Source organism: Carassius auratus, unplaced genomic scaffold (genome assembly GCF_003368295.1).
Source record: "Carassius auratus strain Wakin unplaced genomic scaffold, ASM336829v1 scaf_tig00001753, whole genome shotgun sequence".
In the NCBI taxonomy this organism is placed as follows: domain Eukaryota; kingdom Metazoa; phylum Chordata; class Actinopteri; order Cypriniformes; family Cyprinidae; genus Carassius; species Carassius auratus.
Window position 1 is genome coordinate 510,274 of NW_020523394.1, and position 26,091 is coordinate 536,364.

A 26,091-nucleotide genomic window follows, 5' to 3' on the forward strand; every position below is an offset into this window, starting at 1 on the left:
AACGTCATAGTAAACAATGCATTAGCATCTGTTTGGGGTGAATTATGTCTTATTCCTCTCATCGCGAAGCAAACAGTAAAATAAAAACCTTGAACAGTCTCGCTGCTTTTTCTTCTGTGTGGGTGTATTCAAGCCATGCTTTAGTTTGAATCTGAATAGCGCGATCAGCGCGGGGGCGTGGTCACATTAGATATAAAGAAGGGAGACGTGAAAAACAGACATCGCGTTGTTTTCATATGGATTACTTTATCACAGAATATCTGTTAGCAGCACTTGTTACACTTCATTTTAATGACGTGTTTGTAAATGAAGATCAGCACAGACAAAGGCTGCAGACAGCACACATACTGATAAGACGCTCGGGAGAAAACAAACACATTACTTCATAATCATACTTCGCGTTGTAATTCGGAGATGCTTGTTGGTCTAAATAAAGTTGGTAATGAACCCTCTTTTATGGCCAAATGCTTTGAAAATCCCGCCTTGTACCCACCGAGATTAGAAAAGCAGTCATCAGTGAAATGTTGTGAACACAACAAAAGGGATTTGTTGTACTGCTCTGGTATTGTGGTAAAAATGAATTTTAGCCATTGGGTCTTCTGATCTTCATTCTTTGGCAGTGAAAATAAAACAAACTTGCCTTTACAATTAAAAACACACTGTGGCGGAGATTATTATGCAAAGTGTTCCTAGTGACGTACATAGAGATGGGCAAAAGATTTGAAATCTATAACGACTCGTTTCAGCGATTCAGAGTCGACTCCTTACTTTAGAAGCCAATAACTTTATAAATCTTGTAGTTTTTGGTTTAATTACTTTGCACATTGTTTACACTGATGGACAGCTACATCATACACTGTAATACAGGTAATTTTTGATTTCCCATCTGTGTGGCTCTTTAAATCTTATTCTGTACATCGATTACTTCGAAGTGTGCAATCCCTTGGGAACTTTTTGCAAGATTCACAAAGTCACCACTGTCTACTGGGTGTTAGGAAACTTTCCAGCATGTGCACCTTCAACATCGGCATCTATTAATTTAGCCATTCTTTGTAAGGCAGATGACACAAAGGGATTTGGATTTCAGAAAGTTCTAGACCCACTGTTAACCAATCTTGAAAAAACGTGCAAACCTGAAAAAAAAAACCTTCAAACTTGAAAAAAGACAGTATTTTTATTCCAAGTTTAGGAAAAGTCATGAAAGTCACTGTGGTGAGAGTGATGGCTGATAATTTGGGAGCACATTCTGTGGAAGGATTCATTGAAAACTTCACAGGGTCTCATGTCTGTCAGTTTTGTCTTGCAGACAGGTCCCAGTTTCAGACCACAGAAGTATGATCTGGACTTTTTCAGAGGAGAGATAAAGAGCAGCACTCTCTGGATTTTGAGGCAGTTTTGTCAAGGACTACTTTCACACCTTGCTATAGTGTAAAAAGTGTGCACTATCTGAAAAAAAAACTACTTGAAGCAAACTACTTGCCCCCATTTCCATTTCTAGAGAAGGAGAGAGTTGATATTCTTAAAGAAATTCAGAAAATGTAATTGGCGAAAAAATGGAGAAGACTTTCTCCTATCAAAGATGAGAAATCATTAATCACTTCCCTGCTGTGAAAGATTTCAGGGAGAGATGGCCATCTCTTTTTAGTGAATCTGAGGTAAACCTTAGTTCTTTTTTTACTTAGGTGATGGTAATATGTAGGTACTTATAACTTTTGGAATGCATATTTCATTAGCACTTTATTTTACAGTCCTGTTCCTCATGTATATACTATGTACTTATTATAGTAATTACAATAACTATGTAATAACTAGGTGCTAACCCTGAACCTATCCCTAAACCTAACCCTACCCCATGTAGTTACCCTGTGTTACCAGAACCTTCTTAGATAAATATAGTGTATGTACACTATAAAAGTACATGTAAGTACACGTACTGTAAAATAAAGTGTAACCCATATTTAATTTATTAAAAACAATAAAATATTTTAATTTCATTAGTATAGCATGATTTACAACTTCATAGGCCTCATAGGTCTCCACATTAAGGCTGCTTGTTTTGTTTTGTTTTGTTTTGAAGACTCTACTTGAGGGCCATGAAAAGGGCATAAAGCAACAAGTGCCATCTTGGCTATTAAAAATAATATCTTTATTTCCCTCCATTTTTTTGAAAGGTATCTTTTCTTGTGTTTTTGTTCAGCCATTTTGTCAGTGCCTCTGCCTGTAGGTATATGCTTTATTATAGACTTCTATGATTGCTAATCCACAACAGATGACGATTATTAGGTTGAACATTCAGAATACGATTCCACAGGTTATATTTCAGCACAAATTTCGTGAATGGACAGCGACTCTTAAGTAGCACGTAGAATGTGTTCATGTCAAGTACATGTTTTGGGAAAAGCGCTTGGAATTGTGGCGAGCATTTGTAACCTTGCACGTAGAGAGCACTCTAAGATACATCGTTATCGGGAAACTCGACCCAGATCAGTTTTAACCATTCATTAAAGTGAATCGGTTCAAAGGAGTCATTAGTTCGCAAATCGGACGTGACATTAGTGGACAGATAAGCTCATATGCTCATAAAACATCAAACGACTGTCTATCTTCGCCAACATCTGGATGAAAACAAGCAACTTAGTGACAGAAAGTGCAAGAACGATCTAAAAGATTATGTAAGTAAAATATTATACTGTCTCAATTATTTCTGCTAAGGGAGACTAAAGTCTAATAATAAATAAATAAATAAATACATGTAATTGCAACTTTTTTCACAAGTTACCTAACTTTCTTTTTCATTTGTTCTTTTTTTTTTTTTTTTTGCCAGAGAATAAAAAAGGTAAAAGCAACATTTCATCCCACAATTAATTTTTTCTCCAGAATTTCTCCAGAAACAAGCTTATATAGATGTCTCCTGTTTCTCCTGGTTATCTCACATGTGTCTCTAACTAGAGTTTCAGAAGAATTTCAACAATGTCTCAAACTGTGCTCAGATTTGCAATCTTGCCCTTTGTTAAATTTAATGCATCCTTACCAACCCCAAATCTTTAAATGGCAGTTGCTGAACTATGAAAGAGCAATGACAGTTTCCTGAAAATAAAAGCAGCCGTACCGTGTGGAGAAATCTTGGGGACGAGGCTCAACGCAGCGATGTCTGTCTTCCAGAGGTTCACTAGACCTGAAGAAACACACAAAAACACGAGCCCAGCCAAAACTCCTCAGCAACAGTCGCCTGTTTCTATTTCGCTGAAAACACAAGCTGCAGGGAAATGAGAAGTCTGGCAGCACTCACAATGAGGCACCCAGCTGAAGAGAAGAAAAGAAGGAAAAACAAAAGAGAGAAACAGAAACAAGAGAAGTGCTCGAGCCAAAGTGAAGAAATGGAAAATGCAATGGAATAAAGTGTGGTTTTGGTGAAGGAAAGGTGCGTCTATAGTGGCATATAGTGCTGACTGAGAGCTCAACACATACACATAAACAGCTTGTAAATTCATAAAAACGTCCAAGAGCTGAGTAAGACCTTTTTCTCTTTATTACAGGGAGAGAGAGAGAGAGAGAGAGAGATGCTTAAACCATATTTATTTGATCATTTATCATATTTCATTCCAGTAAGTCATCCAAAAATCTACAAAACTATAAATAATAATACAAAAATTCAATTTAATCAATACAAATTACAGCCCTTTCATTACATCTTTGAAACCAACATTTCATCCTCCCCGACCTCACACAAAAAACTCCCCACTGGCCACATTGCAGAAAAATCTATAATATTATTAACTAATTTGAAATAAGCAAACTTAATTTTAATTCGCGCAGCCACCATCCGCTTCAGAACATCCCACTCTGACCAAACAGTTCCTCACACTGCTTGGAGACAAAATGTTTGTTTGTATCAAAGAATTATGAAACAGTGGTTCTCCCATAATCCAGTCCTGTGGTCGCAAAGTCTCTCTAGTCACAGAAAAAGTCATGTCCCACACTTTTAGCATGGACTGGTGGAATGAAGTCAAAAGGTAAGGAAACCCTTTAATCCATTTCTTAATTTGCATTACAGGGGCTCAATTGCTAGGCTGTAAAGTTGCCTTGAGAGAGGACACCCCTGTCGAATGCTTCTTTTCACCGGCAAAGGATAAGTCAAATAATTCCCCATCTTAAGCATTATTGAAGCCCCTTTGTACAACAATTGGATCCATGAAATAAAACAATTCCCAAACCCAAATGATTCCAAGACTTTAAAAATATACTCATGGCCCACCGGGTCAAAAGCTTTCGCCTGATCAACAGACAAAAATCCAACGACACAATTTTCATTACAAGACACATCAATAACATCAGCAACTCTGACAGGTAGTTGGTAATATTCCCTTTTCAAAAAATTTGCAACACACTTCATAAAAATCTTCACCTAAACAGTCCAAAAAGTATTATAAAATTCAGCAGGTAAACATCTATTCCTGCGACATACCCTGTGAAGAGTTGCTGAACTGCTTCTGAAAGTTCATTAAGGTTGATCATGGTGTCAAGCTTTTTCTTATCCCCAGGTTGCAACTTTGGAAGTCCTTGTAATAATTTTGCCATGTTCTCAGAGTCACAGTCAGTATTACCATACAGATCTGCATAAAAATCCATTGCCATTTTCCTCATTTCTGTTGGGTTTGAAGTTAATGTTCCATTTTACTTGGGCAGGTGAAGAATATGCTTTTGTTGTGCACCTTTCTGCTCCAGATGTGAAAAGTGGGAGAGTCCATGTCTTTGATAGAAGAAATTCTTGCTCTAATCAAAGCACCCTTTGCTCTTTCCTCTAAGATAGATCTTAATTCAAGATTCTTATTCCTTAAACCATTTGATACAGCCAAAACATTTACATCCATCACATTTTCCAAACCAATAATTTCTTTCTCCAACTGCTCAATTTTCTTTTTAACACACACAGTAGTATTGTAGGAAAAATTTTGACCAAAAACCTTTAACTGTGTTTTCCCCACCTCCCACCGTTGTGTAATTTTTTTTCAAAATTACCTTTATTCAACTTCCACAATTTCCAAAAATCACCAAATTTTTCACAAAAAGACCTATCCTGCAGCAATTTAGAATTGAAATGGGGCGTTCTAAAGTAGTGATGTTGAAATCTATGGTTGGAATATGATGAGCCGAAAAACCACTATGGAAAATATTAGCATTAGATACTCTATTCATACTTGTTTTACTTATATATATTCTATCTAATCTTGCTCCAGTTACATCAGAGTCTACTATTTTAACCCATGTATAATGTCTAATTCTCTTATTCATATTCCTCCACACATCCATCAACTCAAACTATTTAATAATATTCTGAAGAGCATTACTAGACAGTGGATGAGGCTTCTCTATTCCTGTCTAAAAGAAAATTTATGGTGCAATTCCAATCCCCACCCATTATTATGGAACAATCATTATCACATTTTTAATGCACTCTGCAACTTCCTAAACAATTCCACATGATCTGATCCATTGTTCGGAGCATAAACATTTATGAAAATACATTTTAAATCATGTATTTCTCCAGCAACCATTAAAACTCTACCCCTTTCTTTTTCTTCATTTAACACATTTTTAAAGTTCAAATTCTTTGAAAAAAGAATACTCCAGCACTCAAATTTGAACCGTGACTGAAGACGCTCTCCCCCTCCCACCACTCTACTTCATTTTTACAATCTGTATGTGTTTCTTGCAAAAAAGAAACATTTACATTCTTCATTTGAATTAATTCAGCCACCAAAGCTCTCTTGCTCTCGTCTCTCCCTCCGTCAATACAAACCCAATTCCAAAACAGTTGGGACACTGTGCAAATAAAAAAGGAATGGAATAATTTTCAAATCTCATAAACTTATATTTTATTCTCAATATAATGTAGATAACATATCAAATGTTGAAAGTGATACATTTTGAAATGTCATGCCAAATATTGGCTCATTTTGGATTTCATGAGAGCTACACATTCCAAAAAAGTTGGGACAGGTAGCAATAAGAGTCCAAAAAGTTAAATGTATAAGGATAAGGAACAGCTGGAGGACCAATTTGCAACTTATTAGGTCAATTGGGAACATGATTGGGTATAAAAAGAATCTCTCAGAGTGGGAGTATCTCTCAGAAGTCAAGATGGGCAGAGGATCACCAATTCTGAGTGATGAACCAACATTTTAATTATTTTAATTTACGTTTTATAGGGGTTTTATCCCTTCGCAGTTTTGCAAGAAACTTTTTTTTTAAATGAAATCTCTTTCTCTGACTGAATTCATCTTCTCCAACCTTCCTCTGCCAACAATGAACAGAAGTCTCAAACCTCTTCAGATCAGAAAAATAATTCCGCACATCAACAGATTTTCCAAAGGGTTCATCCAAGAATTTATTTATTTCATCTAGTGAATAAACCAGCTCAAAGCTTTTTTGCTAAACATCTGACACATCTGAAAAATCAGACAAACCACCAACATTATCATCATCATCATCATCATCATCCATTTCCTCATTAACCATTTCTGATTGCACCTTCTTAATCAAAGATACTATCCTTCCTCTTTCCAAAAATTCACCTTTCAAACCGATTGGGTCATCGTCCGTCTGGCCGAGTAACTCCAGAGTGCAGTCTGGACGATGGGGAGGGGCGACACTTCGAGGCGGAGCGACACGCGTTGCCCCGCCCATATTTGTTTTCCCCGCCTTTGACATTTTGCTCCGAGTATTAACGCTATTCAACGTTGATTGCATGAGGTGAGTAAAAGTGGTTGTGTAAATATCTTATAATATGAAATGCGATGTTCGATCATTTATTTATCCATGGTACGTTCAATTTGAATAATTATTGTTAATAATTGTTATAAATTGTTCATTTTATTGTTCTTTGTGGATTGTAACAGTACACTCTGTACATGGCTTTAGTTCTTAGGTTTGATTTTACAGAGGTATGCCATTACATTTGTCAAGTTATTTGAATAGACATGTGTGTATATTATTATTATTATTATTTTTCAGGATGACATGATCAGGAGGTGGAGTTGTTCTGTTCTCCTGGACAGCTTCACTCTGCAAATGTATGTAGCTGTTTGAATGTTGCTACATGAAACATTACTCTGTACTATATCTAGCAATATACCTACCTCTTGACATTTGTTCTTTTAGAGCTCAACCACTGAGGAGAACTTCACCATTCAAAAGACAATGTCTTCAGGCAGAGTCTAGCAAAGCAGTTTATTTGTGCACATACAGTACATTCGTTAAGAACTAATAATTACATATGTGTGTACATGCAGAGGTATTTTAGTTATTACAGCTACATAGTTGTTCAGATATGAAATTGGTATTGTGTACAAGTACTATATTGGTCAGCGCTGTGGATTATTTAATAAATAAGCTATCAGTTAACATCACAATCAAAGACATTTAAAAACATTCAGCTTAATTCCTTTTCAGACAGCAGCAAGTGTTTTAAGTAACTTCTGTTTGCGATCTAATGTGGATTTTGTTCACCATATAAGACAGAAATATTTATATTCAATGTAAAAGATCTTCATGTGGATCATGCATACAAATATATACATATATCTCACTGGATTATTACAATTAATGACAAAATGAATGTGTGGAAATGTAGACTAATATATCCTACTGACACACTACAGCAAAAGATATAACTAATTGGCTTAAAACTATTTTTTTCAGTGTGAAAATACTAACATGCCTAATACTTCTGCACAGTACTGTATATATTAACATTTTATTAGTGTTATTATAAAAGAATGAGTATGCAGTTGTGACAACAATCTATAGAGTTTTTAATGAGAGTTTTAAAGCAAGGTTGTCTGTATTCAGTGTTTATATAATGTTTAATAACTTTTATATACATGTATAAATAAACCTATGTATGTTTTTGATTCAACAGCTTCCTAGAAATCCACAGGGAAGTTATTTTGTCAGCGGGTGACTCTGCATATTTAACACTATCTCTGGTTTGCAGATGGTTTAGGGATGTGCTCCGAAGTTTTTCGGAAAGCGGCACAGTTTGCCTGGCTAGACAGTAAGATTTCATCGTTTAATGCTCATTCTCCAATTGAATTTTGTAATACAAGGCTGTTAAACTTTTTTTATTATTATTATTATCTTTCCTGTATTTTGTTTTTACACTATAAGTTGTGGCCAACTGGAAGAATTGTCCTCCTGTCTCCTGAATGGAATGAGTTCAGACGGATGAACAGTACCAGGGAACGCTTTCAAGTTTAACCCACCAGGGTACAAGGAAGAGGCCAGCGTGGTGATCCTCTGGGCTTTTCTTTACACTGGATTTTGTTCCAAGGACTGTTATTTTATTTGTTTTATTTTTTGCGGCATGAAACACATTTGTGTGTTAAGTTCATTGAAGGGAAATAAAGAATGAACTGAGATCAACTGGTTTTGATGTATTAATTGATGTCATTTAAAGTTAAACTTTGCAATGTATAATGTTTTAATAAAAAGCTATGGAAAACACGTGCATGACAACAGGTTTCAGTCATTTACATCAGTCTATCATTCTTTAAGGTTTCTCATATTTGATGGTAACATCATGTGCTATGCATTGCTCATAATGAATTCTTAATTTAGTTGTGACAGGATTGTGAGGATTAATGAGGTTTTCAGTTGTGCAGTTCAGAAAACAAATAACAGAAAGTAACAAGTGTTTTTGAGCAAGTTCTTTAGAACCTGTATAGTTCCTTCCTTGCAAAAAGTAACCATGGATTTATTGTAGTAAAAATATTTGTTGGCATATTAATTACCATGTGCTGTAATTATAAAAACACCATAGTTTAACTACAGTTATTGTAGCAGAACCATGGTAAATTTTCGTAGGGGCTAAGGGAATGTTCAGAATATTATTGGTGACGTTCAGAGACTGGTGACAATTTGTTACACACACACACACACACATATATATATATATATATATATATATATATATATATATATATATTGTCACGGGAGGAGCACAAGACAGACACAGTGGGCGTGGCGTCAGGCCTCGGAGAGGCTTTTATTAACAGAAATAATAAAACACAGGGAATAAAGGTGGCCAAAGGGGGAAAGTGTCCAAAATAACAGGGAATCTGGTGTCCTCGTCGTGCTGCGGGGTATGTGTAGGTCGGGCCGTGTATACGGGTGCGGTTCCCATCCGGATCGCGGGTCCGGCAGCTCACGCCTTGGTGGCGCGGGAGTCCCTCAACGCACCCTTCCTGGACCCACGAGGACACCAGTGTGCATGCACGGGGAAGAGACCGGTCTCCTGAGGAGAGGCGCGTTGGGCTTTTAAACAGCGGCGGTAATGAGGCTCCACTTCCTTCAGGTGTGCCCCATCACACGCCGCCAGCCCTGACTCGTCCAGCGCCCCTCCTCTCACACACCCACTCCAGTCGGGAGCCTGGTGAAGGGCGGCGATTTAGGACGGGGTGCCGGTGATAATCAGGGAGGAGGCAGCTGACTCGTCACATTCCCCCTCCCAAGCGACATCCCCGTCATCAGGGCGCCGCCCACACGGGAGTGCTACCATCCTCAACCAGGCTCCAAACGGTCGGAGTGGGCGGGGCTTCCTCTCCGGGCGGTCCTCCCTCTCGCAGCGCACCAGAACAGGGACAGAGAAACCGGGTTTTAGTGACAGCCTCAACCAACCACAGGGTAAAATGACAATGGAAAAGTCACTTACCCCTTGTGTGGCTGGGAGGCTGTCCCCAGTTTTCCTCCGTCCCAGTCTGGGTTCTCACGAACGTTTGCAAGCGAGAGGGAGTGACGTCACCAGACGTTTCCCAACTGCGCTGTCTAGGCTCCGCCTGCCCGCATTCTCCACCAGTGTCACGGGAGGAGCACAAGACAGACACAGTGGGCGTGGCGTCAGGCCTCGGAGAGGCTTTTATTAACAGAAATCATAAAACAAAGGGAATAAAAGTGGCCAAAGGGGGAAAGTGTCCAAAATAACAGGGAATCTGGTGTCCTCGTTGTGCTGCGGGATTTGTGTAGGTCGGGCAGTGTTCATCAAGGAAGGGTCCAGGCAAGGGGCGGAGTCCGGCGGCCGCACGCGCTCCCCTCCTTGGTCCGGGGCGCGAGGGGCGGCGGCTTCTCCTAGCGGCCGCGTCTCTCTCGTTGGCCGCGGCGCTGGTAGGGGATGGACGGCCCGGCATCCTGGCCCGTCGGCCGTGTATACGGGTGCGGTTCCCATCCGGATCGCGGGTCCGGCAGCTCACGCCTTGGTGGCGCGGGAGTCCCTCAACGCACCCTTCCTGGACCCACGAGGACACCAGTGTGCATGCACGGGGAAGAGACCGGTCTCCTGAGGAGAGGCGCGTTGGGCTTTTAAACAGCGGCGGTAATGAGGCTCCACTTCCTTCAGGTGTGCCCCATCACACGCCGCCAGCCCTGACTCGTCCAGCGCCCCTCCTCTCACACACCCACTCCAGTCGGGAGCCTGGTGAAGGGCGGCGATTTAGGACGGGGTGCCGGTGATAATCAGGGAGGAGGCAGCTGACTCGTCACATTATATATATATATATATATATATAATTTGAATATATAAATCAAGGTACTCCATGACTATCTACATAACCATACTTCGCATTATATTGCCTTGTCATTTTCAAACCAGCGAGTAATGCAGCCATTGAGGGAGTAGACCATTTATTTCTATTCTGTTCATCGTAATCCAAAACTCTTTGTATTAATACGGGATGTTGTGGAAATGCAACAATAAATGCAAAAACACAACATTTAAATTCACTTTTTAATTTATATTAAAAGTTTATTCATCTAAGTGTCTACTTCCGCATTCCAATCCTGCTCACAGCGTCATAATTCTCTATACCAATAAGCTGTAAAATCATCACTCATCTGTACACCAATAAGCTCATCTTAATCATAAACCAATAACCGCTGAGGTGTCCTCCCCAACGTGTCGCCCCCCGCCCCATCGTCCAGACTGCACTCTGGGCTACTTGGTCTGGCCTGTATTCACTGAGTCTGAACTCTCCCCAGTTTCACCCTGCTCAGGCCCCAGCACCACAATAATGCTCTCAACAGTTGCTTCAGTTACAATATTAACTTTCTTCATTTTACCCCATTTTATGTTTTGTTTTGTTGTTTTTCAGCATAGGCTTGTAAAAATATGAGTACCAAATGACATTTGTAATAAACGCTGTAGTCATTTTATTGTTCTTTTATTGTTGCTACTAATGAGAGCTAGCTATGTACAATGAGAGGAAGTAGGCTACCTAAAAATGCCCCCCAAAAAATTCTTTACAGTTTATGTGACAAAGTTGACAGACAAATGATGCAAATTACTTCAAATGATAATTATGATAATGATAGTAGTAGTAGTAATATTTATAAACTCACCAGAGTCTGTATTAATAGCATTGGGAGAAATATGGAACGAGGACCATCAGGATGTATGTTGGCCTATTGCATGGTTTCCATCCAACCATTTTTGTGATTTCTTATATTTGCACTTAAGAAATCAATAAAGACAACATTTGATATGCGCATAAACTGTCGTCATTTGCATAAATGCTGATGTGGACAGCGACGATGTCGTGTTTCGATCATTTCCGTACATCATGGTAGCTACGTATAGACAGACGTACTGACAGCTTCACAGCTGTATTATAAATAATCTAAGAAACTAGTGTTTAACCCACAGATGGTTGTCAGAGATGGTAGTTGAAATACGTTTTCTCAACCCGTCAGGAATAGCATTCAACAAACTTAAAATAGATCAAATAAATTATAAACAAATAAATTTTAAATTAAATTATAACTAAATAAAAATGATAAATTTGCCTGGCCAATTCAGTCAATATACATAACTATGTTTTCAGAGGTGTATAAAGACCTTACTTAGTTTTTATTACCTTAGATTGAGAAGTTTATATCTACATACACCACGGGTCCCATTACACAGAAGTAGCCTCCATGTTTCTACAGTAGCCCTAAATGGACAAACTGTTCCACTGAGCGCATTTCGTAACTTTGTTGTTCTTGCGAATAAAACACTGACACAATGATGAACAAGTACATTAACATTACTTGTTAAGAACTCTCCACAGAGAAAATGGGGAATGGAAAACACACCAGGATGAGTCCAGGGGTGTGATATTACTCCCCCCTCCCGGAAGGTGAGACCTCGCATCGTGGAACAACAGGGGAGGGGGAATGGGTGGGAACTTGGGAGGAGATTTCGGTGGAGAACAGACTCCCGGGAGGGGGCAATCAGACAGGGACCACGGAGGGAGGGAGGAGACAGGAGGAGTCCAGCTGGACCCAGGCCCAATTTTAGCTAGTCTTATTATTATATTTATTTTTTTATTTGTGGGTCGTGGCCTAATGGTTAGAGGGTTGGACTCCCTATCGAAGGGTCACCATACTTGGCTGAATGTCACTTCACTTTCACTTTCACTATATGTTAAGCTATGTGTCTGTGTATATTGTATTTTTTTTAATTATCTTTATATTTTATTATATTCATATTTTATTAAATAAAGTATAATTGTAACTGTAGCGTATTAATCAAGCATTTCTCTAAAATATCGCATTACTGGAGAAAACATCGATTAACCTGTTAATAGGACTGATATTAAGGTTGCAACATGCAACACCATCACAGATTGGACTGTTGTGACATATAACATCTCTTTATTATCTTTAAATGACATAAACCTACTTCTCATAAAGAAACAACAACATTATCAATATTCTTTTCAATAAAAGACCAGTGTTTATAATATGCATTTATTTTATTTTATTTTTGATTTAATTTTATTTATTTATTTTACAATTTTCATACCACATAGTGTGTGTGTGTGTGTGTGTGTGTGTGTGTGTGTGTGTGTGTGTGTGTGTGTGTGTGTGTGTGTGTGTGTGTGTGTGTGTGTGTGCGTGTGTGTGTGTGTGTGTGTGTGTGTGTGTGTGTGTGAGAGAGAGAGAGAGAGAGAGAGAGAGAGTCTTTTGGGAGGAGGAGGTGCTGCCTTCTAAAGTCTGTAAAACTTAGAATGTCGTTGTCACACACTCAGTTCAGAAACAGACACACACAAACTAGTCTTATTTTAGCTGTCTACATGGGCAGCTGTCTTGTAAGGCTGTTGACCATTAGATTTGGAGCACTCTCCTAGTGTTTGGGAAAGTTACTTTAAAAGTAATGCATTACAATACTGTGTTACTCCCTAAAAGAGTAACTAGTTGTGTTACTTTTATAGAAAGTGATGTTATTTTATCATCTGGCATATTTATAAAGTTTAGAATAACATTCTGTATAACTTTCATTGTCCTCTGAAGAAATATAATGTTTTGTAAAGGTATAAATATTTTTTTCTTTTTTTTCTGAAATAAAGAGCTCATGACATGCACTATTTTGTTAATATTGTTTGTTCACTTCAGTGTAATTTGTAGTATTTTTTCTATCATTAATGAATGTCACCATTCGCTTAATAATTCATGGCATATTAAATAACTATATAATAATTGTATAATTAAACTGGTAAAAGGATGAGTCATATTTCAGTGTCATTACATGATAAAGCTTCTGTCCTTAGAGTCACTGGGAAGTGATTGTGGCAATGAGAAAAAAAATTCCCTTAGTGGGTGTATGACAGCTGATTACTGCCTCCTAGAGGACAAACACAGACACACAGGAAGATGATTTACTATTTGTTTGTTTATATATATAACAAATATATATCATAATAAATACAAAATAAATAAACTGATTAAAAACGAAATAATACAATTAAATGAATTACAATTATTAAAAAATAGTGTTTAACAATTATTTATTGTTATATAATTAGCATCTGATTCAAACGTTAAAGACAGTAGAAGTAATAAAAGTAACACATCTGTATAATGACATGGTTATTAACTGCTTTAATTACATTTTGTAAAGTGTACTGATTCTGTGCTTATGTTGCTGAGGTGTTTTTCCTGTTCTATCACTCTACTCCCAAAGGAGCATAGTCTGGGGGGGGGGGTTCTCTCTCTCCTCCTCTCTCCTCGTGTTATGCTATTTCTTCCTCAATCTCCTGTCTTCCTGTCCTGTCTACCCCCTTGTCATATTGTATGTGTGTATGGAAATGTTGATGGCTAAATTTCGCTGGTACTTGTGACTAGTGACAATAAAAGGCTACTACTACTATTACTACTATAAGGACATTTCCTGAATACTCATCATTTAAAACAGACTACTAAATCATTTTTTATTAAAAATGTTAAAATGCAGAAAGTATTGTGCGAGGGTTAGAGTAAGGGAATTGAAAATAAAGATTATACAGTAAAAACCCATTAAGCATATGAAGAGTCACAAAACTATGTACTGTATATGTAAAACATTTTCACCCCGAATGAGAATACAATTAAAAGCTATTTGTAATAATCAAAATATTAAATAATCTTTACATTTTTTGATAGGCTAAGAAGAACTAAACCCGAAGAGTAATTAAAACCATCAATTATTTGTATTTGTTTATTAGTAGCCAATCAATGCAATATTGTAAATAATGATATAGCTATTGTAATATAACCAATAAAATCAATATAAAGTGTAATACAGCATGATAATAAATAGTGTTAATGTAAAGCAGCAGCATTACTGCAGTACGAGCGGCTCCAGCACTGATCGTGTCCTCTGGTTCTCACGCCTGTCACGCGTGTCATCATCATTTGAATACAGAGGCCTTGATTTACAGTGGCGTTCATTTGTCGCTTTTATTGCGGCTCTTTGATGTGCGGCGCGCGAGACCCTTTGAAATGCACGAGCGCTTTCTGATGTAAAGAGCCACGAGCGCCGCTCTGGCTCCCTGAAAACCAACCAACACCACACCATCACTGCCTTCATCACCTCGAACATCATCATCATGAACTTCATCACTGCTAGATATCATCATCATCATCATCATCATCATCATCACGGCCTTCATCACCTCCAACATCATCATCATGAACTTCATCAACCACTTTAAACTGGCTCTTAGAGCATCATACTAGATGTGATCATCTTCATCAGTGTAAACGTTCCTTGACATCCCATCATAATAATGATCTTCATCACTTCATATGTTCATCGTAATCTTCATCATATAAAAGGTCAGTTCTTCGACCTTAATGCAAAGTTTTGTTGTAAATGTTCTTAACGTGACAGACGCGCCAAAGATAAAGGTATGAAGCCGAGCGTCGATCGCGGCCTCTCGGTTGATCTCAACGGTGATCTGGCGCCCTTCCGGTCTGACAGCGGCACCTGTGCGCCTGTCATAAATCAGCTCAGGTGGGTGTCCCGGGCGTGACGTCAGCGCTGGGCAAACAAACGCGCGCCCGCGAGCGCTCCGGTAAGGTGAAGTTCAGTTAAAGTAAAACTTTTCAGCTCGCGAGGAAAATGTCCGTGAGCTTCCTGCTGGACGCGGCCATGTACGGCAACCCCGCGAGACACCTGAACCTCAGCCAGCCTCACCTGAACGTCTACCCTTCTGCCCCGTACCCGGACTACAGCGGATACCACCCGGGTCCGGTCCTCGGGAATGACCTGCATCACAACGGCAGCTCGTGGAGTCCCGGGTTCGACCCGGTTTCGCGCGAGGACTGGCCGCCGCTATATGGTCACGGGACGGGCCACTCGCTCCCAGCGAACGGCGTGGAGGTCAGCGTGATTCCGCCCGTGGACCAGGGTCTTCTGAGCGGCGCTCCTAGCGCGCCGGTGGAGAGAGAAGAGCCGCTGGACTGGATGAGACGCACCACGGCTCCCGCGAACCTGGGTGAGACATCAGACCCACTCCTGACGCACAGCACACGCTTTCACTTACTCCACACTATCAAAAAACAACTATGGTAATCATGTTATTTGGACATGCATCATGGTAACACCATTGAGGTTTTTTATGCACCATGTAACTTGATACTTTTATGAAATACCCCATTAAAAGAACAGTTTAAGAAAATGCCATTTGTAATAACATGTTTTAGGCATATTTTATAGTAATACCACGTTTCTTATACAATACCATGTTTTTTTGGACATGCATCATGGTAATAATTTGATGCTTTTATCAAATATACCATTTTACCTATATACCAGCATTGCACTTTTGGACAATACCATCGGTAATACCATGTTTTTAGAAATACCATGTAATGATTTTATGAAATGAACTATAGTAGTAGTTTTGTTTGTTTGGCAATATCATTGGTAATACCATGTTTCTTAGACAGACACTGTGGTGATACCATGTAATTTGATGTTTTTATTAAATATACCATAGTAGTAAGATTGGTAATACCATGTTTTTAAGACATGTTCCATGTGATTTCATGCTTTTTGGAAATAGCAGTACATTGATGTTGTTATAATGTTGTTATAGTGTTGTTATATATATTTTTTTGTACAATACAAATGAAACTGCCATGTTTTGGACATGGATCATGTAATACATTTTGTTTTTTATGTACCATGTTATTATAAGCTTTTTTTAAATAGTAGTAAGTTAATTGGACAAAAAGATTGGTAATAGCTACCGTAACAAACATGTAAAACCACTGGAGTAGCACCTAAAAGCCATGGTATATCAATATGGAAATCATACACTATGGGTTATATCAGACAGTATTGCCCAGTATAATCACCTGATAACATTCAATGCACCATTTCAAAAGTTCAGAAAGTGAATGTTTCGCTTGAAAAATGTTTAGAATATTAAACAGATCAGTTTATGAATCAGCCGTTACATCTGAGAGATCAAAATGCCAGCAGAATTCATCTGTTTGATCTTTGTTGATCTACAGAGATCTGAAGGAGCATGCAGCTGAACAGCCGATTATAGATGTTTGTGGCTTTATCGGAAGTGCATTGTGGCTAATAGTTTACTGAGTGATAAACTAATCTCTTCAGGGAATATTTGGGTAAATATGTCACACACAGTCAGCCCGGTGAAGTTATAAAGCTCAGACAGAAACATGGAGATTTAGTTCCAGAAGCATCTTAGTTTCTTTTTTTTTTTTTTTTTTAAATGATTTGTTGCATTTGTTGTTGCCGTTGAGCAATTTGATTCAATTCGTTTCAAACTCATCTGATATTGTTTCAGTAATAATTGGACGTATTTCCTAAACAGTGCCAAGGGAGGAACTGAAGCTCTCAAAGGACCGTTGTCTAACACAGTTGGTCAAGATGCAAATGCGGTCACTGTGTTTGACTGTTCAAACGCTCTGATATCATCACATGAGCGGCGATTATGCATCATGTGACTAAAACAAACACTGATGAGAATGTTCAGGAAATACTGCTGAAAATATGAAACGCTGTTCAATTTCCTTGAGAAATGCACGAGGCTCACCTAACTTATCTGAATGGCCTACTTATCTTTATAGGGACGTACAGTATCTACTGTTTTATATAGAGCTAATTTTGACAAACTAATCCAGATCCATACATTACCTTGAAAGAATGCATGAGAAAACACATGATTTATTTACATTATTAGCTTTATTTTATAAATGAGTAATTTTCACTCTTTTAAATGCAATCTACTGCTGCCCCCTGCTGGAAAACAGTGACATACAACCAGTGTTTGTGATAAATATGACTTCATTTTTATATATATATATATTTATATAATAATGGAGACATTAACCACTGGAGACAATTCAAATGTGCACATTTACTTCATGTTGCTATTAAATAGATGTATCCATGTGTGTGTGTGTGTGTGTGTGTAAAAATAATATACTTGTAAATATTTCTTAAATGCATACATACATATATATATATATATTATATATAAATATAAACATATATTAAATATATACACACATATATTATGTAAACACAAAGTTTTATTTCGGATGCAATTAATGAGTATGAATCATTATCCTACATTTATGTAAAAAAAAAAAAAACACATACACTAATGGAATAGTCTATGACAGGATTATTACATTAAACTACATCTAAAACCATAAACACATTCTTGTTACTTGAAATGAAATACAATGAATAAAATACAATTAAAAAAAAAAAAAAGGCAACATTTGTAAATTTAAATTTGTTTAATTTGGTATACTAAGATAAATAAATATAAACCTTTAAAAAGAAGTTTCTTGAAATAAAATTAATGTAAATAAAAAAGATAAACAATAGAATTTAAGCTTATTTTATATCAGCTACATTTCTCATTTGCATTTAGTTTAACTTGATGTACTAACATAACTTAAATAAATTAATAATAACTATATAAACAATACAAAATGAATTAAAAGTAAAAAAGAACCAAATTAAAACTGTAAAGAAAATTAAAACAGAACATACAAAAATAAAAACTAATTAAAAATATAAAAAATGTAAACATTTTATTTCGCTTAGATGTAAAGGAAGCATTTCTAATTTCCATTTAGTTTAACTTGAGCTACTAAAATAATGAAATGTAAAACCAAAATGTGTAAACTATATAAACATTATGTAAAAAAACAGAAACTAATGAACAGAAACTAAAATAACTAAATGAACTAAAACATGAACACACAAAAAAAGAAAATATTATAATAAAAACTAATTGAAAATATGAATAAAAATCATAATATCTCAGTGACACTAAAATAACTGGGCTGTGATGCTGTGAAATGCAGTCTCGTTAGGCAGCACACTAAAGTTTGGACAGGCATCTGCTGATACACATTCTGTCTTTATCTCTTTATATTGTGTTTATTACAGCCCATCATATGACTGTGTTGATTTCTGTGTGTGTGTGTGTGTGTGTGTGTAATGAGGTTAAACACTGTAAACCCTGATTTAATGAGTGCACACAATTAAATTTTTTTGCCTTCTCAGAACAGCTTTGAAGAGATAAACCACAGTAAAAATCAGTTATCCATTTAAAACCCATTTAATACAGAACTACTCAACTAACTACACATTGATGTCCTCTTAACATGAACTTCTGTTGGTTCAAGAAGGTGGTTCTGCATTCGCTGGACAAATAATCGCTCTTGCCAGGACTTTTACCAAACATGTAACACATTAGTAATGTCACAGACGTATGTATTAGTTTAGGGAAAGAGATAAACGAGGGCGCCATCAGAGAGAGGCACAGTGAGTCAGCCGTGTGTGACACCGGATGAAACAGTGTGTGAAGGTGTTGCCTAATGTTCACCGCTCGATCATTTGTCCTCATTTCTAAACACAAGGCGTCTTAAGAGTCGAACTAAGTGAAAGATTTTGTGAAAAGCTAACAGTAGCAGAGGCCAGCGAGTCTGAGGCAGCGCCGCACCCTGCTGTGTGGGAGGACCAGAGCGCACTGATAAGGGGACGAGACTCTGTGTGTGTGTGTGTGTGTGTGCGTGCTCTTGTTTTTGTGACATATCAGGACACAATTCTGTATAATGACATGGGTATGACACAGGTATTACAAGGAGAGGGTGACTTATGAGGACATAACCCATGTCCCCATTTTTCAAAATGCTTTTAAATCATACAGAATGAGTTTTTTTGAGAAAGTAAAAATGCACAAAGTTTCCTGTGAGGGTTAGGGTTAGGTGTAGGGTTGGTGAAAGGCGATAGAATATACAGTTTGTACAGTATAAAAACCATTACGCCTATAGCATGTCCCCACTTTTCACAAAAATAAACATTTGTGAGTGTGTGTGTGTGTGTGTGTGTGTGTGTGTGTGTGTGTGTGTGTCACAAGTCAGCGTAAGCTGCTGAAGAAAAAAGGGAAGAAAACTGTTGAGAAAGAGATTCAGTCTATGAAAACTGCATTCAGGGTCTTTACAGGAAAGACAGTCCAGACAGTGTGTGTGTGTGTGTGTTTGTGTCTGTCTGTGCTTCAGTGTTATTTTAGTATCACTGATATGCATTTAAAAAGTAACGTAAAATATTTTTTTTATTTTACAGTTTAATTTTATTTAAAGTTTCAGTAATACCATTATAGATTTTGTAGTATTTAAATAATAAACTTTTTAATTTTAATTAAAGTTTTAACTTTACATTTTACATTTTATGTTTTATTCATTATTATTTTTTACATATCTAATAAAATATATTGAATATCCATATCGAATATTATAATAAATAAAAAAATTAGCACAGAATAAAATAAATTAATTAATTTAAAAAAAGATTATTTCACATTTCTGAATTTTAGAATTGTGAGATATAAACTCAAAATTTTGAGAATCATAAAGTTGTCATAACCTTTTTTTGGTGTGTGTGTGTGTGTGTGTGTGTGTGTGTGTGTGTGTGTGTGTGTGTGTGTGTGTATATATATATATATATATATATATATATATATATATATATATATATATATATATATATATATATAAAATGTAAATAATGTAAATATTCATTTAAAATAATTGATAATTTTAATAAAAAAGAGGATATTCTGTGAGGCATGTGAATTGCATAACAAAAAGTTTTTTGCACAGCATTTCCTACTTTTACTTTAGAGGTTTTTGATACCCGTCTGAAACTCAGTAAAAGGACAGAAGTACAAAATGGACTCATTAATTTAATGTCTGCTTTAATTTAAAGGTCATTGCAAAGAAAGGCTCGGAAAAGTGAAGTTGATCTAAAAAAAAAGCTCCTGCAGCGGTTGAGCAGATTCAGACACTTGCTTTGTAACTGTAATGCAATACACATGTTCATTGACTTACAATTCTGAGTTTTATTTAGCGGGTTCAGATGAGGTCGTGTGGTAAACGCTCATCTGTTCAGGCAAACAGAACTTCTCAAGATAAACCAAAAGTGTGAGACGACTGAGAAAGAGGTTTACCACACAGTCTCTGTAGAGGAATATTAACGTTAATATTAGCACAAGGCCTGTCCTGCATGGTGACCGATTATAAAAACAGAAAACGACATCACAAATGAAACACATCTTTCTTTCTATTTCTATTTTATAACTGCATAAGTGCCCTTTTTATTGAAATTATGAATCATTTAGATGGGATTTAAAATCCAAGCTGCACAAATATTAACTATAACTAAAATCCAAGGATTCAAATTTTGTGCTAATTCTGAAAATATCAGGGGATCATCAGCTTATTAAAAGTTATGGGCGTTGCTTTGTGCATTTTTCTATCTGACATTCAAATATTGCCCTTTGTGCACAGTAAAAATGGCACTTTTGTCTCATTTGAGATGTTTGTACACACAAAAAGGCAGGACAAACATGGTCAATTTTGAGATTTTGCTCTATTTGACTTTTCACAGTATGTTTTTTTTCTGACTAGTGAAAAAAGCATCCTAAATACACTTGCAAAATGCACTTTATCTATGTGCATCGCTAGATTTCAATTCTATACCTTCTGTGAGTATTTCACCAGCAGAACGCACACACAACAAACTTAGTTTTATTCCTATCTATATTCTGAAGATTTTTACTGAGGCGTTTGTTCATTTATCATTCACCCTGATTTATATAACATTTTATTCCTAAAAACATGGTGAAAATTTAGTTTTTCTGTCTCTGATTTTCTGATTTTTGGAGTGATACAAGGAGAGATCCAAAATCCCCTTTATAAAAACCTTTAACGTTTATCCATTTCTACTCTGCAAATGTATGGACATTGGCATATTTATTTAGAAAAAACAAACATAACACTGCAAAAAAAATGCATGGAATTTTAATTATTTTCAATTCTTAAATTGTATATTTTTTAGCCTATTGACCTGAGGTGTCTTGTCTTGAATACTATTAAATATATGCAAATGAAAAGTAACCCTGTTGTGCCGGCAGGAGGAAAGACACGGACGAAGGACAAGTACAGAGTGGTGTACAGTGACGTACAGCGTCTGGAGCTGGAGAAGGAATTTCATTTCAGCCGCTACATCACCATCAGACGGAAGGCGGAGCTCGCCGGGGCCCTGAGCCTATCAGAACGCCAGGTGGGTTCATTAAGCATGCAAAGAGGAAGTTAACCAAACCTGTGAGATTATGCGGTGAGATTCGTCTAATTGTACCCGAGTTTCTTGTGAAGGGACTTGATGTCCCTGTACAGAATTAGATGCATGTATTGCAATATGCAGAATATTAGAAATCACAGAAAAATTTTTAGAAAGAGGAAGATAACTGTCAATGCCTTTTTAAAATTCCGTCACTCAGTTCTGTAGAAACGGTGGGTGTGAATATCAGAAGACTATTGAACACATACATATTTCACTCTACAATTAAAAATGCATATATATATATATATATATATATATATGTATATATATATATATATATATATATATATATATATATATATATATGTATATATAGGAAATTGACTAAATATCTTCATGAGACATGATCTTTACTTAATATCCTATTGATTTTTGGCTTAAAAGAAAAATCGATCATTTTGATCCATACAAGGTTGTTGTTGTTTTTTTTTGTTTTTTTTTTTGGCTATCGCTAAAAATATACCACAGCGACTTCAGACTGTTTTTTGGTCCAGGGTCACACTCACACACTCACATATGAAAAAGTTCTCTCATACAGGATGTGTCTGGTACAGCTAGAAGCCTCATCGGTTGTAAATCATTTTGAATCTCTGTGATTCCCAGGTGAAGATCTGGTTTCAAAACAGACGAGCCAAAGAAAGGAAAATGAACAAGAAGCGACTCCAGCAGGCTCAGCTGAGCTCCACGTCCACACCGGTCAGTGTGTCCGGCCACGCCAACACCGCCATGGTCAGCAGCACCAATAACAGCTTGATGACAGACAATATATCGATCAGCATCAAAGAGGAATACTGAAAACTCTTCCAGACAGAAGGATAAACAGGACATGTTTACACCGTTTCAGTGACACTGAGTGGAGCGTTCATATTGCACTACATGAAAGACACGCAAACACGTTTTATTGTGAATAACGCGCACAGTATTTCAATTTTTTTTTTAAATCTCAGAGTATGTTGAACGACTGAAGACACGCGTCATAATGGTTTCTAGATGTCTAAACTGCTTTTGATATGACCTGCCAAAACTACTGATGATGATCTGATGATATATTTGTATCACTACTGCTTTGCTTTACCATGTTAAATATTTTACACATGCGGGATGATGGAAAAATTACTTCTTTTTTTGAACTGGTGCTTCTGTGTAATCATTCATTTGTAAACAGTGCATAATTTGAATAAAAAAATAATATTTGAGGAGAAAAATCATCTTTTTTTTAATGCATTTTATATTTTATATTATACTTATTATATTTATGCATTGCAGACGCTTTTATCCAAGCGACTTACAGTGCATTCAGGCTATCCATTTTTACCTATCACGACCTATTTTGACTTTATTTTCACAACAATTAATAACATTTTCTTCCAAAATCTCTATATTGTGATGAGAATTGTTACTTTTGAGTTTTATGTAAGTGCCATTATTCTCAATGACGGATCTCATCACAGTAATAAATTTTTCATAAAATATTGTGCTTTTTTTCAGTATAAATGAAATACTATAAGGTTGTAGAAATACTTCGCAATTTAAATAATATGTTAATTCTTTGCACATTTTAGAGTTTGGTAACACTTGAAGCTTTTTTGTATAATGCATTATAAAGGTATTCATAATTTACATTATAATACATTATATCTTTTCTTAAGTAATTATAACCAGAATTAAAATGCAATATTTGCAGATTCCTTGTTTGTCGTGTGTTTTAATGCATTATATGTTCTAAAGATCTAACTATGAAGAAGTGCAATGCATTATAATGCAAATTTCGATTTTGCACGGGATCATACAAGCTGCATTACAAGCTATACTTAATTCATTAAAATACTTTTATTATGTATTATATATATAAATGCTTTAATATAAGTGTTCCTTTGTTTATATATTTTATTTGGGAAAACAATGCTCTTTATTTTGGCAAATGTGACCTTGACATGCTGATCAGATTGAACTCAATCATACAGTGACAAGCTCTAAACCCCGCTGTACTTTGAGAGGGTGGAAACCAGTTTGCGTGTGAGTGTTTACCGATCACAATGAGCCCTGTGGATCATAAGTCGTGATAACACAAGGAAACAAATGCAGCTTATTGATAAAAACAGAAGCTGAAGTGTGTGTTCAGTGAAGTGGATCATTGACAGAGAAGCCAGAGGTCGAGGAGAAGCGGCGGGCCGCATGGACGTCATCGGATGGGGTCTGTTTCTGCAGCTCGGTCAGATGATTTGTGTCAATTAAAGAGCCAATAAAGACCTGATGCCAGTAACGTTCATCTCCTGTCCTTCAAGATCATGCGTCTGAACTGTTAATGTTTGATCGGTTTCACAATGTCACCACTCACCTCCTCTGAAGGAACGCAACGCACATTTATCAAAAGTATACGTTTGAGTTTGACGACCGGGTCAAAATGTGTGTCAGAAGTCACACTTCAGTCCAATATAAACTTCCATCTTCCGAAATAGTTCTAAATAAAATTGCTTTACTGTCATTATGTCATGTCTTATTATATTTGACGCTAAATTTAATTTCATTGGCTTATGAGGAAATGATAAGGAACAATGTGATTTTGCCTCTGAAACATTATCAAGAGCTGGGCTTCAGTTTGGAGTATATAAGTAAGATATTCAACAAAATAATACTATTCTTCTCCTGTGGAACACAATTTACTGTAGATTATATATATATATATATATATACAGTACAGACCAAAAGTTTGGACTCACCTTCTCATTCAAAGAGTTTTCTTTATTTTCATGACTATGAAAATTGTAGAGTCACACTGAAGGCATCAAGGGCTATTTGAGCAAGAAGGAGAGTGATGCGCCAGATGACCTGGCCTCCACAGTCACCGGACCTGAACCCAATCGAGATGGTTTAGGGGTGAGCTGGACCGCAGACAGAAGGCAAAAGGGCCAACAAGTGCTAAGCATCTCTCGGGGAACTCCTTCAAGACTGTTGGAAGACCATTTCAGGTGACTATCTCTTAAAGCTCATCAAGAGAACGCCAAGAGTGTGCAAAGCAGTAATCAAAGCAAAAGGTGGCTACTTTGAATCTGATCCCTGAACCAAGCAGTAGTAGATTTGGATGTGTAGTTTGGTATGACTGTCCTGCAGGAAAGTCCATTGATCATCAGCTTCAGTCTTTGCACCAAAGGCATCACAATTCTTGTCTAAATGGCCTGATACTTCAAAGAATCCATGAAGTCCTTCATACAGTCATGATTTCCACTTCCTTCTACAGTAAAGAAACCCCATAACAGGACTGATCCACCTCCAAGTTTGACGACGGAGATGGTGTTCTTCTGCTTATGAGCTTTGCCATTTTTGCAGCAAACCACTGATCCATGGGTCCAAAAAGTTCCAGTTTGGTCACATCACTCCATATAACATTCCTCCAGAGCTCCACAAGTCTACACAAATGTATTTTATCAAGTTCAAGATGTCCTTTTGTTCTTCTTGATCAAGAGTGGTATTCTGCAATATGTCTCAAACTGAAGGCCATACTTATCTAGTGTTCTTCTTACACGCTGCATTGAAATGGTTTTCCTCCTTTCTTCGGGTCATCTTGCAAGTCTTTGTCTGTACATCGCAGGTTTTTCTCAGTTGCTCTGATTAAACATTTTATGATATTGTGCTTTTTCTTCAACACCCTCAAGGGTTTTCTGGTAAAATACACTTTAAGCTAAGAAATAAAGATGAGAGCTGTGTCAGGAACTTTCAATGTTCTTGGAAATCTCCATATAGCTTTAGCCTTTCTAAAGTAATACAGTATTCTTTTTAGCTTTTGTGAGATCTCTGTTGACATTTTTGCTACTCAACTTCAGCACATGCATGGGCTAACTGTATGTGTAACGGCTCAAGCTAATTCTGTTTTTAATAGAGTTTCTAAAGGCTTGATTGTGTTTTGAGACTGTTTTATTCCCCACCATGCAAATAAGTGATTTAAAAACAGCAATGTTGAATAGGGGTTGAATAATTATGGCATAGCAGTATTATAAAAAAATCTTATAACTCAAAAATATTACATCATATATTGACAATAGCACTTTTAATATAGGCCAAACACTGTTGCCATGTAAGGATGAAATAATGTCATATTATTCTTTACACCAAAATCAATT

The 26,091-nt window shown here is 36.8% G+C and overlaps 2 protein-coding genes across 2 annotated transcripts in view; one reads left to right on the forward strand and one right to left on the reverse strand.

Moving 5' to 3' along the window:
* Positions 1–3,144, reverse strand: part of LOC113069557 (platelet-derived growth factor receptor beta-like) — a 78,410-nt gene extending 75,266 nt beyond the window's left edge. Inside the window, exon 1 of the mRNA XM_026242709.1 lies at positions 3,110–3,144. The gene's annotated coding sequence lies outside the window, so the exon portion shown is untranslated. The remainder of the gene's footprint in view (positions 1–3,109) is intronic.
* A 12,002-nt stretch (positions 3,145–15,146) lies between these two features.
* On the forward strand, positions 15,147–22,906 carry LOC113069559 (homeobox protein CDX-1-like). The gene is made up of 3 exons (XM_026242711.1): positions 15,147–15,791; positions 21,765–21,913; positions 22,577–22,906. Exons 1-3 carry the CDS (start codon positions 15,416–15,418, stop codon positions 22,766–22,768), a joined length of 717 nt encoding a protein of 238 aa, XP_026098496.1. The 5' UTR covers positions 15,147–15,415; the 3' UTR covers positions 22,769–22,906.
* The last annotated feature ends 3,185 nt before the right edge of the window (positions 22,907–26,091 follow it).